This window comes from Anolis carolinensis, chromosome 1 (genome assembly GCF_035594765.1).
Source record: "Anolis carolinensis isolate JA03-04 chromosome 1, rAnoCar3.1.pri, whole genome shotgun sequence".
Taxonomy (NCBI): domain Eukaryota; kingdom Metazoa; phylum Chordata; class Lepidosauria; order Squamata; family Dactyloidae; genus Anolis; species Anolis carolinensis.
In genome coordinates, this window is record NC_085841.1 from 252,339,340 (window position 1) to 252,356,574 (window position 17,235).

Here is a 17,235-nt window from a genome sequence, read left to right on the forward strand (position 1 = left end):
TGCATCTAATGAAGTGGACTAGAGTCCAGGAAAGTTTATGCTAGGAATTCCTTTTTGTTAGTTCTCACTAATTTCAGAATAGCTTAGTGCCATGGGATTCTTTTTTTAAATCTTTTTTCTTTTACATTAATGTAGATTAAACACAGAAGCTAATGAATGCTGAAGAATACCGTGTGTAGCTTGAACTATAAATATCTAGGAACTGATTTTGGGATATTACAAGGACTATTTGCTTTAAAAGTCAAAGCATTCTTCCAAAGAAACTATGAAGAATTTTATTTATACTAACCTCTCGTACGTCAATTAAGTGATCTGGCTGCAGAATGGGAATTCTCTTCCCAGCTGGTAACCTGTGATGGCCAACATTAAAAAAAGAAGCTGCATTTTGGCTGGGCCTTCTCTGCACACCGGGAGAGCCACTTCCTTGAGATGCAAGGGAGAAGCTGCGAGATTTCAGAGGAGGATTGTTCTGGTGAACAAACATATATATTAGGAAATATTTACAATTTAATTACTAACACCACCACCCTTCTAGACTATGTACATTCATAGATATACTATGAAAATATGCCACCAAGAATTTGGAAACACCTCAAAATGAGCTAACTTATCAATGTACTCAGGCCTTGATCTGCTTCAAACATGCTTCAAACCCTAGGAGTGGCTTCCATCAGCATTGCTCCCCTTCCCCCACACCCTCATGGTACAAAAGAAAATACATTTTTCTTTTTTTGTGTTTCCTTTTCCGATTCTAGAATAGCGTCATGGACAATAGCAAGGCCAAAAGACATCCCTGGAGAGTTTTTCACAAAACTGAATAAGAAGATAAATTCTATAAAGCACACAAAGCCTTAGTATTCTGTCCCCAATTATTTTGGGAAAGCTTTTGTATCAGATCATAATGTGCATTCCCCCAAGTGGCTGCGTAGTCATGGTGCTTAAAGCCAGCTTTCATTTCCTTATGAGCTGATAAAACAGAACATGTTATGCCATTTTTATGAGCAGTTAAAACAGAACATGATATGTGAAATCCGACCTGCAATCCATGCTGCAGACATACTGTTTAGGAAACACATATATGTTTATTTTATATTTATTCTACAGTATTATTCATTTAATAGGAATAGCCATATGAAGGGGATAAATACATGCACACACAAGCATGTGTGGATGCTGCTCCTCTACATGAGCGTAAGTGCTGACTGGTTAAAGATTTATCATTGATGGAGAAGCTGTATGCTCTTATTTAAACCTACACATATAGATCCTTATAAATCTGCTGAATGTGCAGAATGCAAGAAAAATGACTCCTGCATATTCCTGGTGACATATGAATGTATGCAAATTCACATTGGTTAACCACTGAGTTTGTCATCACAAACTCCACTCATAATACATCTAATCTATTTGTTTTGCCTGATGTACAAGATGAAACACACTCACTGCCTGATCCCATGTGCATCTGTTAATTTGTTCAGAAGTAAACTCCACTGTATTCAACAAACACTATACAAGCACAGGACTGTAGACTCAGTTTTAGGAATGGCATTGCAAATGCAACTGGAGGAAACGAACCGAAGACCTTCCAAATGAAGGAAAAGATAGCAGTTCCTAGAGCACGCCAAACCTAATTAAAATGTTACAGGTGCCCAATTCCATTACTAACAACTCAGCTTTATAAGCCAGAGCATAACAAAATTTGAATCCCATGCAGTTAATTCACCTCTCCCTCAAAAAACAAAAACAAAAAAGAGCAAACTCCAAATGAACTAGAAATAAACCAAGGAGTTTTTCATTGACTCTCAATTTCATCTGAACCAAGCTAAGATGCTACTTGTTTTAAAGTGGTAACTTTTGACACCTTTTTTTTTTGCTGTAACTAAAGCTGGAATAGGGTTACTTTTTAGCCTATAATAGTCATAAGCTGTAATTAAGCACTTTTCAATGAAATGAGAACCAGCTATCTGCCCATTACACATTACTGAGTGTTTGCCCTGACTCTGCTTGAGTAATGTGAAGGAAAGGAAGAAGGACCAAATTATTTTGGGGGGGGGGGGGGGGCTCATGGGGTAGCTTTATTATGGACAAAAGAATAACTAAGATGGAGATACATTAACAACATGAGCAACAATAAAGGTAGTAAGATGGACATATTAAAAGAAAAAAAACATGTTTAAAGAAGTAATTATATCTTTCCTGCTTTCCTGTGCTGACTGACATTCATGAGAGGAAAGAGAGGCATTGCTTGTTGTCACTACCACAATACATAAACAGAAATGTGTCAGTGTGAGATGTTTAGGGAAAGTGAGCGAGAGGACTACTCTGTCAGGATGGCTGCTCAAAACAGGAGCACAGAGGGTGCACAAGTACTGGCTGGTTTAGATCATTATATATAAGAACGCATTTGGTGGAAGGGTAAGGGTTGCTTTTCTGCTGAGGAATAAGTACATGATTTACAGTCAGTGATTCTGTGTAAAAGAGTCAGGTATGGAAGAAGTGCTGGGCAAATAGTGCAATAGTTACATCATCAGCAACTCATTGTAATTAGTAACTTAATAGGTTACCTTTCTTGATTGAAGTAATGGGTAAACGAATTCCTTTTAAAAAGTAGCATTCCACATTCTGGTCTGAACAGGAATGTGATGAACACCATAATACATTGTAATTTGTTGTGTCCTTCCAAATCTGACAGTAAAAGTTTCTTTAAAAACCTTTCCTGGTTGGGTTTTTGGACTGCATAAAATGAAGTGTCTTTATGTAAGATACTAATTAATTATCTGCCAGTGGCCAGAATCTCAGTTTCTGGATATCTTTAAGGTGTTTATGTCACAATCTATCTGATGATTTAGATTTTATTGAACCATACCACAGTCAGGGAAGTTACACATGATCATTATCCAGAGTCCAGCACTCAAGAAGATACAACAAGTGTATCTCTGTATTTAGAACATAATATTTCAAAGACAATTAAAAGCAGACCCTTTTAAAGTACAGGTAAATTATGAACAATTAAACAATGACAATTCCACAGTTTACATCATGGGTTACAGACAGTACCTTTCCAATTGCTTCAGTATGATGCTGTGTGCATATTTGAAGCCTGCTAACCCAGTGCTGCCGTTCTTTGGCATCAGTAGCTGAGTAGGGAGGGGGGAAAAGAAAGAAGATAAGAGACAGGCCATATAGAAATGAAAAGGTTTTTATTTCAAGTGCAGTTCTGTTTAGGATCCTCACTTCTAGTAGGAACAGTATATATGAGTATGACCTAAGACATCTTTCTCACCCTCTCCCTCTATTTGAATGATTGCATCTTGTCTCTGGGTGTGCCATAATTCACTGCAATGATTCTGCAGCATATTGCAGAACATGGTATGCATAGTATTAAGAGACAAAACCAAGGCAATGTTGAAATTTCCCCCCTCAAAACACAATTCCTTTTCCTTGTCAAAATAGCAATGAATCTAAATTAAAAGACAATGTTCTGTACACTGATAAAGTAATACTTAAATAACTTGATAAAAGAAATGGGTACCATGTGATGCTGTACATGTGCCTTTCCCAACGATAATACAAGGCATATACCCTTTATATTTTTCCTATGTACATAGATTTTTAAGAACAATTTTCATTATGTGTGTTTGTACATATAACTTTTTGTATCCATTCTTAAAGGGTCATGTGGGAAAACACTGCAACATCTCCATGCGATTGTAAAAGATCTGTAACAGTACAAGTTCTGATCCACTTTCATTCTGCGCACATTCACACCATAAAAGAGAAAGACAAACACATTGCAAAATTTCTGTGCAGAATATGAAAACTTTGCTTAAGTGCCTTCAGGAATTGAGTATGTCTTTGTGAAGGTATGCTCCAGAATGATCTTTAATACTAAGAGAAGTATTTCTGATGCTAAAAAAATGAGGCTTGGGACAAAGCCTGGATTCAACATTTGCCTCGTACAAACACAAACATTTCTTCTATCTTCAAGAGACTTCTGACTCAGCAGAGCTTTCCACTTATACAATAAAGAGGCAATTTGAATTGATTCCATTTGCAGTTCTGTGTCTCCAAAACACTATTCCAGAGGATTGGGGAATCATCTAGAATAGTAAGTGAGATTGCACTGGAACAGAAGCAGAACAAGATGCAAATAATAATAATAATAATAATAATAATAATAATAATAAGGTGCTCGGGACGGCTAACATGGGAACAAGCCCAATATAAACATGGAATTCAATGTTACATAATTTAAAACATATACAAATTAAAAATATAATTAAAACAATTAAAACCGGAAAGTAAAAACATAATAAAAAGACATCAATCAACATCACAACCAATAACTGGAAAAAGTGGGCATGTTCAGATATGAGAGGGAAGGGCAAAACGCAGAACAATAGGGCCAGGACTAGAAATAAAGTGCTGGAAACAAACATTAAATGCTAAGAGGAGAGGAGAAACTTGTTTAAAATAGCAAAAGAAATCACCTTCCACTAGCAGCAGCATTTTAAATAAACCTTTGCTCAGGCAAGATTGACACTGGTAGAACAAAATGCTAGATTTGACCTTGATGGCTTGAATCCCATTGGTAGTTTCCACTGGAGTGGACCCATCAAATAAAATGCTGAATGGTGAGTCAACACATACCGTATATACTTGAGTATAAGCCGACCCTAATATAAGCCAATGCACCTAATTTTACCACAAAAAACTGGGGAAACTTATTGACTCGAGTATAAGCCGAGGGTGGAAAATGCAGCAGCTACTGGTAAATTTCAAAATGAAAATAAATCCCAATGAAATTATATTGAGGCATCAGTAGGTTAAAGGTTTTTCAATATTTACTGTATTTCAAAGAAAAACTGTAAACTAGCTCTCTAAGTGGAAAAGCAGGGTCAACAAAAACAATATTGTATTAACAATAACAACAATAATAATAATAACTTCATTTGTACCCTGCCCTATCTCCCCATGGGGACCCAGGGCAGCTTCCAACATAGTAACAGGCAAACATTCAATGCCTACATAAACAATGCAGAGCTAGATATAGATCTATAATTATATAAATTAATTTCACGTATGCATTTCCCCCTGAAACGTTTGCAAATCCTTTCTATATATATGTGCATTTCCATCCAGCAATATTTGCAAGCCCCATATATTTGTGTTTATATCTAGAAATATCTCTGTGTGTGTATTTGCAAGCCTTACATATCTATATTCATATATATCTATCTAGACATCTCTCTATATATAATTATATCTGTATAGGATTTGCAAAGACTTGCAAACATATGAGGCGAAAATTCATATATAAAACAATGTATACACATAGATACAGATATACAGGTATATTGAAATCTCTAGATATCTATGTTTTTGATTTGCAAAAACTTGCATACATATGAGGGGGAAATTCATATATAAAATTAATGTGGATAGATAGATAGATAGATAGATAGATAGATAGATAGATACAAATATAAAGGTACATAGGGGTTGCAAAGGCTTGCAGGGGGAAATGCCTATATATCTGTAGTAGAGATACAAATATTTCAGGGGAAAATGCTTTTATAAGAATAATGGGTATACTCTTCTTCCTGACTTGCAAGGGCTTCTTTCGCTTTTCAAAATATTACCTTGGTTAAGAGAGAGGGAGGCTTTGGAAAATAAAACATTGATAAGGGAGGGTAAGATGAGAGATAAATATAACATATATTGCACGCAACAGCCTCCAGGCTCCACTGCCAGCTTGACCTTGACCCGATTATAAGCTGGGGGAGACTTTTTAAGCTTATAAATAAGGGATGAATAACTTGGCTTATCTTGGAGTATATACGTATGTAAATCTAATCATTCAACAGGTCTACTCTAGTTGGGAATAATAAAAGGAGGCCAAGTAAGTATTTGTTTAATCGTAAATAGCAGGGAGGATACTTTCTCTTCAACAGAATACCAACTTTCGAATGATGAAAAAAAGAATCGGTATATCTGTCAACAACAGTGTAAGGCCTAGCCAATTTTTCTTACTTCCAGAGTATGTTTGAAAGTGAGCAAACTAGTTCAGGCACCTTTTAGATGCTTATCTTAGTTCATTTTTGGATTCTAACAGCTTTCCTCCCACACTTTAGTTGCATCTCATTTGTGTCTCCCCTTTGTAAAAAGGCAAGAAATGAAAAATCGATCTAATCAGGAGTGGCTTGGCTACATATCAGCATGTCCTGGCAGCACATCCACGTCAACAGCAAATATGCAAAATATGAAGGCAGCTCTGATTAAGCCATGAAGAATCAATTCCGCTGAGCACATGCCAGTAATCATTTAGAAAGGTGCTGTGTAACTGACTCCCAGATAATGGGATATTTGAAAATAACAAAATAAGAGTCTTATGGGGGGAAAACAGAGAAAGACCCTTTTAACCTCATGCTCAAACTTCAACAAATCTAATAAATTCTAGGGTTTCCCATATCTTGCATGTCTAATGTTTATTAAATGCAACATGCCACTTATAAGTGGAACATGTTATCTCACATAAATCTACTTATATAAATTTTCCAATCTCGATGTTGGTTCTCAAATAAATTACTCTGAGCAATTATAAAGATAAGAACTAGAAATATGTATTTAAAGTTTTTAAATGCATGTTTTTAATGCATTTTTTTCTGTGAAGGCAATCTGAAAAGATGATTTTGTAGATTTCCACAAAATGCTCCCCTGCTGTTTTGTGAATTGTGCTATTTATCCAAGTGCTTGAGTTAGGCAACCCAAAAAAAATGGGACAGGCCTTGTCCCAATAACCATATTTTTCTGCAATGTTTTTGATACAGCTCCCAAGCTTCCAAGCATATTGACAGATTAAGGAATTGTGACAAGAGGCATCGCTCTCTAAAAAATGAACGCTGCCTAAATTTTTGCAATTTTAAAAATGATCATGGCTATCAAACTACAGCAATGATATTGACATAGTATTCCAATTCTGTAGCTTTATTGCTTTAAAAAAAACATAAATAACTTCAATATAAATAACCTCAAATTTTAAATAAATTGTTCAGACATGTTCAAACAAAGCAACAAAGGGAAACATGACAGTGACACAAATACACACACAGCTTATCGGGGAAGAGGAAAGATTGCTCCCTGGTGGTGAAATGGAACAGTGCAACCCAGAATTACAAAATTATTTTGTTGTTGTGTGCCTTCAAGTAGTTTCTGGCACATGGCACCCCTAAGCCAACCCTACTACAGGGTTCTCCTGGCATGATTTCTTTAGAAGAGGTTTGCCACTGCCCTCCTCTGAGGCTGAGGGAGTGTGACTTGACCAAGGTCACCCAATAAATTTCATGGCAAAACAGATATTCTTACCTCTTAGTTTATATTGTTCTCCACTAGCAGCATTCACTGTGAAGGTATGTGAATCTTCATCACTAGGGGAGATCACTGCTCCTGCCAGCTGTAAGGTCCCTCTAGGTTTTTGATTTCTGGACTGTTCGTTTACAAAATACTCCAAAAGGCCAGCTTCATTGTTTAAGACAAAATACCTGCAATTTTGAAGAAAGTGCAGCATAAAAGATTTTGTACATTAAAACGAAAATCCTTTAAATAATAGCGTTTGGATTCAAAATTTGCTCTTGTCAACAAAAGCAGACGAAGTTTACGGCACATAGATAAGTCAGGACATAAAAAATGACAAATGGCAAATGAATGTTGCCTAAATATTACAAATCATTCTGTTCTTTGCTCTCTAAAACCATTTATCAGAGTGTTACAGACTTACTAGAAAAGTGGGTCTCCACCTCTCTGATGGTTGGTTATACACAAGAATACATAAATAGGCAGGGAAAACAAGCAAAAGCTGCCTCCTGATCTTTGCAGGTGAGATCACTAGTTTTTGAGATTTCTGGGTTCTTTTGATTTAGCAGTTTTAACAGACTTCTAGCTGTCATAGCACAGCATTCCAGCTATAACTGGTAAACAAACTTTGAGATTGCATTATGACATTAACATTGGACAAACAGGTTGAACAAGCAACTCTTACAAACAGACTGCAAAAATATCTGGAAGACAGAGAACTGATTTGTAGCAATGTTAAGTGGCCCATTTTCAATATATGGCTCAAACCAAATTAATAGGACTAACCATAGTAGATCTCTGGAGTTAACAGGATCTTAACAAACTAACTCATATGTAAATTTATGACCTTTCAACATAGTCTACTGTAGTTGAAATTTTCAACAGATCTTAGGTTTATGAGTTTCGATTAGACTACAATACTTGCCAAATGGTTGGTCAAATATTCTGTAAAGCCAAGAACAGGATGTGCCTGCTATGGAGACAAATCAACGAGCTCACCATACAGAGCCTGAGATTCTTCTTGCCAGTTCAATGACTCATATCCTTTTGTTCTTTCTCTCATGCTTTCAGGTAAAGCAGTGCCCACGTCTCCACTCCACTATGTGGAAAGGTTGAGGTACAAGATGAAGGTTTTATCATTCACAGGTACTCAAGAAAGTCTTTATACCCTAAAGCAGTGGTTCTCAACCTGTGGGTCCCCAGGTGTTTTGGACTATAACTTCCAGAAATCCCAGCCAGTTTACCAGCTGTTAGGATTTCTGGGAGTTGAAGGCTAAAATACCCGGGGACCCACAGGTTGAGAACCACTGCCCTAAAGGAACTCTACATGAGCTTGGGGCACTTTGGGGTCCTTTTCTTGGCTTGGAATAGAACTCTTTAGATTCAAAGAGGCACTCACCCACAGTGTACCAGAATTATTGCAAAAAAAGAAAAACTGGCAACCCATGTAGCTCACAATAGCCCAGAATCTAGAAATGCTACAGAGAGCTCTTTTTCCAACATAAGGTCATTTTTTCATAAAAGAATACTCAAAGACTTTGGTAAGCATGAATAACTGAGCAACTTTCCAAGTGCTGTTCTGCTCCTACTAGAAACCTGAACTAAGGGTCCAGCAGCTGACTGTTTTAATGTGTTGCCGACAATGTTGCAGAATAATAATTTAAGACAATTTGAATTTTTATTCCAATGAGTGGCAAAAAACATAACACATTTGATCTATGATTAGATCTGTACTGGCATTTTCCTCCTGCAGGTTTCACAGTAGTTCAGGGTAGGATATTTTAAACTAGGAAAATACTACCAAGACAGTATATCTATTCCAGAGCTGATGCTTTCCTGAATTTCACATTTCCATGTACATCTTAACTATTATACTAGCAGTATAAATTGTCATGCTACAAAAATTGGGGCAGCTATGACTCTAGAACCATTTCTTTACTGGATAGAAAATATGCAATAGTTCTGTGCAGGCTTATTTTAGTCACTCCCTTCAAAATAATAAAATTACCTGTGAGACTTCAATAGCACAAAACAGGCTGGTTGTGAGCACACTTAAATTTCAAGTTCTATTTTGAGATCAGGTCACTAACATGGGAGAATTCAATGAATACAATAAGAATTCAGTGAATAATGAATACCTAAGAGTATATGGAACCTTTTCCTCAGGGCTCAGCAAATACAACTCACTACTATACTGAGAAAGGGGGGGGGGGGGTAAGCAGCTAACATGAGACAAAACAGAAAGATTTCTGTTCAAGTGCATATTTCTAGTAGGCTACAGCCGCCGGTGGCGCAGTGGGTTAAACTACTTAGCGGCTGAATTTGCTGATTGAAAGGTCAGCAGTTCAAATCCGAGGAACGGAGTGAACTACTGCTGTCAGCCCCAGTTTCTGCCAACCTAGCAGTTTGAAAACATGCAAATGTGAGTAGATAATTAGGTACCATTCCGGCGGGAAGGTAACTGTGCTCCATGTAGTCATGCCGGCCACATGACCTTGGAGGTGTCTACAGACAATGCCGGCTCTTCAGTTTAGAAATGGAGATGAGTACCAACCCCCAGAGTCAGACATGACTGGACTTAATGTCAGGGGAAAACCTTTACTTTACAACAGAACTAGAGGGAAAACATCCCCAAGGCTCTGTAAAACCTGGATAACATAGTTCATTTGAGGGAAAAGAAAGACTGAACACGCAAGCAATCAGCGGTAATATTGGCCATTCTCTAAGCATCAAACACGTTAAAATCAAACATCACGTGTTTCTTTCAATAACCTCCCAAATGTTCAGCTTCAAATGGAAACTGCAATAATGATTCACTGAGAATGTGAACTCAAACATACTTACCTGGGAACAGGGAGCAAACTACACTGAAAACAATGAGTCTTGTATAGTCAGCCAAGTATAGGTATCTACTAACAAATAAGTATCTACTAACAAATACAAATACCTCAGAATACTAGCTGCAATCTTCAATAGTTTTCTATCTTATGTAAAATACTTTTGCAAAATGTACAGTACCCAATTTGAAATCAAAACATGCCTCACATCTATATTTTGCTTTTATGATGCTCAGATCTAAATCTGTTTCATAGCTCTATTTCCTCTGTTTTATCCCTTGAAAAGTAAAACACATATAACCTGCAGATTAATTAACAAGTGAGGAAATTTAGACCTTTTGATTAAAGGAAGAGGTTATTGGTCCACATGTTTTTTATCTTATTGGTATTCTGATTGCCTTCTTTAAACTGAACAAAAGCAATTCAACCCTATGAGCTACGCAGCATTTTAAAACAAGTCATCTGTCTCATGATTAAAGCAACATCATTTTATCAATCCGATCATGAAGCACCAAAATTTTAAGAAATCACTTACCTATATTGCCATCCTGTGACTAGATTTGTGTATTTCATTAGATATCCGGAAATATTTTCCATGTGATCACTATGACAAAAGTAAGAACATAGCCCATTAGATAGAGACAAATAATGACAATTAAAACACCTCACGTAGATACTCTGCAGTTTCATATTTACAGCCCAAATAATCTTTCAGTAACTTTATTTTTAGAAATTGGCTTTAGAAGTCAGCACTGATGTGAAATGACTCTTAAACAGAAATTGCTGCAAGCATGCGCTCTCTTTCTCTCTCCTTCTCTCTCTGTGCAGCGTTGGTTCAGAATAGAGATGCCTTAAATACACCTACCATGCTGCATATTGAGGGGAGCTGTTTCCAGCATCAACAGCGCAAAAGCCACTTTCAGTCTGCAATAAAATTACTGGGCACCTCTTGACACATTTATAAAACTTCCATATTATGATTAAATTACTTAACACACTCAGTGTTTTCTGTTTCCCCACAGGATTAATTTTGGGCTCTTGGACAACTTTATACTATCAAATGGTTCTTAAGGTTTAGAAAGAGGCTTAAACAGAAAGGAGTTAAGGGAAATCAATTACTAGATGCTGCCAATTAGGAAAATTGATTTTTTTTAAAAATTCTAAACACACACACAATATAAACTCTGAGTAACATTTTAATTAATATGCAATTCACCCACAACAATCTAAAAGAAAATGACATATCTCTGGCTGGCTTAAGACAATAATATATATCAGACCTTTATGCCAAAACACAACTAATTTAAAGAGCCACTAATAAACCGAGGAATCATAGCTACTGAATTCAGCACAATTCTAAATATTAAAAATGAGTTCATACTGTGGTTTAGTGTGATACCTTGTTCTTAATCTGGAATCAAACTGGAAACCATGGTTAGAGACTTCTTGGTTTCATTGTTAATGATGCAAAGGGAATTTGTAGTCACTTGTCTTATTAAGCTGAGACATAATCACTAAAATTCAACTAATAATTATAAGACTATGAAAATATACCCAGAGCATTTTACCCTTCACTCCATTATCTTACTATTACTGATACTATTAACATGTTAAATGCAGAATGTGCAAGCTTACTCAAATATAACCCCTACTCATTTCAATGGGATTCATTCACTGGTAGGTTTTTCAAAACATTTTGATTTGCTTGTGCACACTGCACTGATCCCACATTTATATTTATTATTCCCTCAGAGCTATACATATGCAAACATACTGACTTTTGGAATGAAAATGAGCAGTAATTGGATGCACATCTGGACAACACATAGTTCTCAGAAAAAAGTAAAAGATTGTACTTGCAGCATTCCAATTCCATTTCAAATCTAAGTCATACATGATAAATCTTTATCAACCACTTTCAATTGTACTACTTGCAAATGAATTTTACATTTCCCATAAGTCAAAGATACCAAGCTACTTCTACCATCTTTATTGAAAATGTTCCTCAAGAATTGACATACTGAATGACAGTAGCTACCAGAGAACTAGATGATACAATGGACAAATAAAGAAGATATGATACCTGAAAAAATTTAAGACACACACAGTAATCTTCTACGCCATGATACAAAGGCTATTATACCCTACTATTCATAATTAAATTTGGGCAGATTTCAACATTTAGAGGCTATATGGTATATAAAAAATAACATCACAAAAGCAATTTGCAAAAGAAACAACTACAAAATTTCAGGTGAACTCCTGACTATAGAGACCAAAGAGTTGTGTGTATCTATCTATCTGTCTTCTCTGTAAGACAAAGCTAAAATATGAACTTGTACAATAAAAAAATTCTGCAAGGAATGAAGCCATTACTGAAAAGGGCTTATCTCTGGTCTGTAATAGTTCATAAAGGACAAACACCCCAAAGGAAGTCTGAACTAAAGGATATGTTACTAATTCGATCTCATCATGGAACCAGACAAATTGGTTCCAAAATGTTAATTACATTCCTGCATAAACTAGAAGATACACCACCCAAGGATTTCAAACGGCAGTGGGAAGCTGCTCTAGCAAAATAGTTCAATTCTGCTATCACTTGAAAACCTAGACCTCCAGAGTTGAACATCAGGAGCAAATTATTTTAAATCATTTTGAAGACCAATTGAAGAGTTGATATGCCCCTTGTTCCTAAAGGTATCCAGCTGCTCTAGTATAACTAGGCATCATCTTAAACAGACAAGTCAGTACTGATAGAGATGTCCCTGTTTCATGTGCAGAAGAGCCTGTCCCAGATACAATGCTGAAGCATTTTACTAAATATAATGACCTATTTTTTCATTTGGAAGATGACTTCAAAGTGCTGTCTCCGAGAGCTGCATATACGGTTATATGAATAATTGAAAAGGCATAAAAGAACCAGGAACACTGATCAGCTTAACTGTGAGACCAAGCAAGTCCCCTAGAAGTGCAGACATCCATCAACATTTTTTTCTGCACTAGATGCCACATTTCTGGTGCCTAGTCACTTTCACAAACAAGCTGTTTTTCTAGTTTCTACAAGAATGTCTGAACAGGCATATTCATTGAAATATTCAGTACTGTATGATATCGACTGCTCATTTTCCATTGTCAGCCAAACACTCCTTTTCAGGATAAAAGGGTACTTGACTGATACATGTTAACACTAGTGTAATTGCAGCTTCATGTTAGTGGTCTAGAAGTGGGTGCTCAAAATCCACTTAAGGGTATCTATATAAAGAGGTTGGATAACCTGCAATACAGGGTTATATACAGGTTATTAAAATCTTCTTTATATTGATACAAGCTTGAGGAAATTGTACAACTGCTTAGATCACTATTGGAATTATTTAATCACATGCTAGTTGATGGAAGGCTTGGGCAGATGGCTCTGGTTCAATGATTATTCAGCTCCCAAATAAGGGTTTCCAGAAATGATTTCAGTGGTGTATTACCCATCACTGCTTTGTGTTTTCACTGAGATTTATTATTTTTAAAACTATAAACTTCTCCTATATGTTTCAATGTCACAAGGAAGTTTTCCTGCATGGCAGGGGGTTCGACTAGATGGCCCTTCCAACTCTATGATTCTATAATGCAATGATTCTATCTTTTATTGATCATAGCTGTCAAGACACAGACTCCTCTTAAAGTGCCACATGCTCAAATAGTGTTAACAAACGTTTATTAAATGAGAGGTTGAACTTAAAAAACACTTAACTTCAGTGTTATAAACAAAAGGAAGTAGTTTCAGCAACAAAAAGGCACTAAAATAGGAGTAGAGAGATAATCGGGATTATCTAGCCAGATAATCCGGTTTAAACACAGTCAAAATGTTCCAGAAAACAAACGCCACGCAACACTGTGGCACAGAGAGTCAAAAAGAGCTAACTGCTCTTAAAACAAAGCCAGAAACCACTGGGGATGTCCAAAGCTGTTGTCGAGAAGCAAACTGGAGTCAAGAGCCAAAAACGCCAAACGGAACGCCAAAGCAGGGAGCGCGGGAGCGAGTGATGTCGTCACCAGGAAACAAACTGGAGTCGAAGAGCCAGAAGAGCCAAGCGGAACGCCAAACAGGATGCCAAAGCAGAGAACACTGTAGCGGGAGCAAGCGAAGCCGTCACCAGGAAACAGACCGGAGTCAAAGAGCTAGGAACGCCAGGAAGTAGACCAGACACAGGAACACACAAAGTTGTACAGCCAGGACCCAAGGAGACAGGCAGCGACAAAGCAACGTCCCAAAAGACACCTTGCCTTCTGCAAGGCAACAATTCTCCAAACTCCACTTTTAACTTACTCATCGGAGTCTGATCCTGATGAGACCTCCGCCCTCTCCTTATTCCTTGCAGCTGATCTTGATCTTGTTAGAGGGCCTCGCCCCTCATCTCTCCAGTCCCTCCATCTCCATTCAAGACTTAGATCTCCCCATGTCCCAGAAGTATGAGAGGCTTGCCAATCCCTTGATGCAGCTCCATGAGCTGGCTCATCATCCACACTTACTTGAGTCCAATCAGCATTCTCCATCGCACTCCCAGACCCATCATCCCCGGAAAAACCCTCAAACATTTCATCTTCCGTGGGAGCCATAAGTATTTCCCGGATCTTCTTTCTTTCCCTCTCCCCATCAGACTCTTGCTCCCGAGTTGACCTTTTAATCCCTCTACTCTCTGTCAACTCATCATCCTCTAGCATCTCCTCTTCCCCACTAGAGAATCCTTCAAATGTTTCATCCTCAGAGGGAGCCATAAGTATTTCACGAATCCTTTTCACTTGCTGTTCTTCATCAGACACCTGTTCCCTGTTATCCCTTTTTCTACTAGCAGTAGTACCTGAGCTGCCTCTTGACCCAACTACAACAATAGCTGACAGGTTGTAGCTTTGTATAACAATGATTCTTGTCCATTTACTCCTCTATATTAAAAACAATACTTAATTCTTTCCTTCTCCCTGCTCTTTATCACAACCGCTCTTGCGTACTTTATATTGCAGCCAAATTTGTTTCTCTAGCACTAACAAAAAAGACTTATCTGTGTGAAGTTCATGATGCAAATGAAACTGTGTGTGTGTGTGTATGTTAAGTCACCTGAAACTATATCAAGATTATTACTCTGTGGAAATTGCTGAAGCTTCCGAGCTAAAGTTCACCTATCTAAAGAAATTACAGTTGACCTTTTATATTCAGCAATTATAGAGAGAGGGATCTAACTGAAGTGTCATGTAAGCACTAAGCCCACAGTCTTAAAAAAGAGAAAAAGAGACATAAAAGGAATAGGGAGGGAGGGTAGGAAGGGAGGGGGCAATATCGAGCATTAGATTCTTGGCAATAAAGTAAAATTAAGTACAAAATACACCAAGGAATGATATCTTCATTGGCCAAACAAAATGTAGAAAACACATAATGCAAGCTTTCAAAGCTCCACTGACTTCTTCATTAGGCAAAAAAAGTTTAAAAAACATAGTAGAAAGAAGAATGTGATGGTGTTAGGAGTCACAGGTCTACATATTGCATCAGATGTTGTCTCTGTTATATTTCAGTTGATCTGGAGGGATCTCAAAGCAAGCAGAGATCATTTCCCTTCCTTTCTTTGGCCATGTGAGAATTGAGAGAAAGGACTTTAAAATTTAACATGTGACTGAACCTACACATTATTTCTCTAAGTGTGTATTCTCAAGACTACATTTGGCAAGGTAAGCTGAACACAGAGATAGGGGACTCTTTTATTGTTGCTGCATTTTTGGATTCCCATTGTGTTCATTCTTTCCTAACATTACAAAGGGAGTACAACTTAAAACAGGAGGAAGACATGGGGCATAGGAAATACTATAGCAAGGAACACTGAGAAGGTCTAAAGCAGAGGTTTTCAAAAACCAGCACAAGAAAAATCACTATAGCTGGAAATTCTCCAAATGTAATGTGGCTGATTTACTGCTTACCTGAGGAAGGGGGAACAAAAGTTATATATAAACAAGCAAGACATGGTCTGTGTTTTAATGTATCTGTGTAAATAAACAAGTCCTCGTCTTCTAGAAAGCCAAACTGTTCACAAGTAACAGGGGTTGGGGGAAGATGACCGTCTTGATACTGCACAGATCATGGGATAGGGGAAGACCAGCACAAGGGACATGGCACAACTTTACACCCACAACTAGGAGATGAGGGTGTGGCCTTGTGCTCAGAAAAGCACAGACTGTCGTGCCTTCCTTGGCAACTCTCCACGATTCACATTTCGAAGCCCATTGATCGAATACAGTGGACTTTACAAAACAGTTCTGTTCTAAAAACAGTACAACTTATTTATATCACAGCCAGGAAATGCAGTATCAGAACTACTTCGAAGCACCATTAGGAAATGCAAAGACCCAGCCCCCTGGTTACGGAATAAAACTATAGATCTAGGGCAGTCCATATTCCTCAAATCTGCTTCCTAGCCTTTGTCAAAATTAAAATGCACAAAAACAGAGTTCTTGCTGGAATAAAAGCAATTAGATAAAGAGTTATCGTGCTTCCCCTCTACTGTGAAAGTCTGGAACAAATAACTCACAATTTGCAGCTTTGGAACAAATGAATTACATGTCTTGCTGATGTGTTCTGCTTAGCAAATAGCAATCACGTCACTCTGTGAACCAACTCTGCAAGACTCTTGGAAGAAAAATCACAGCAAAACAGAACTAAAACACCAAGGTACATAAAAGTTAATGTTAGTTTTCTTTTCAGATGTAAAAATAGACACATTTTAAACTGAAAAGACAACAAGCCTTCTTCAGATATGTTGGACTATCAACCCAAGCTACTTAATTTAATTGCTTGCATTGCTGGGGTCTGAAGGGTATTCTAGTCCAATATATTTGGAAGGCATCAGGTTGGGGAAGATTGCCTTAAAACCCAGCTAACTTTCTAGCTAGAAATGAAGACCCCCCCCCCCCAAAAAAAAGCTTAGTATTTGTAGGTGACAATCATGTATCACAAATTTAACATCAAATACATTGCATGTCCATATTTACTTCTGCAAAACAATCAAAACCA

The 17,235-nt window shown here is 37.3% G+C and overlaps 1 protein-coding gene across 1 annotated transcript in view; it reads right to left on the reverse strand.

The window, feature by feature from the left end:
* Positions 1-17,235, reverse strand: part of osbpl11 (oxysterol binding protein like 11) — a 72,232-nt gene that overhangs the window by 24,624 nt on the left and 30,373 nt on the right. Inside the window, exons 2-5 of the mRNA XM_003214879.4 lie at positions 10,726-10,794; positions 7,366-7,541; positions 3,058-3,137; positions 290-469 (exon numbers count right to left, since the gene is read on the reverse strand). Coding sequence (XP_003214927.2) covers positions 290-469; positions 3,058-3,137; positions 7,366-7,541; positions 10,726-10,794 — 505 coding nt within the window. The remainder of the gene's footprint in view (positions 1-289; positions 470-3,057; positions 3,138-7,365; positions 7,542-10,725; positions 10,795-17,235) is intronic.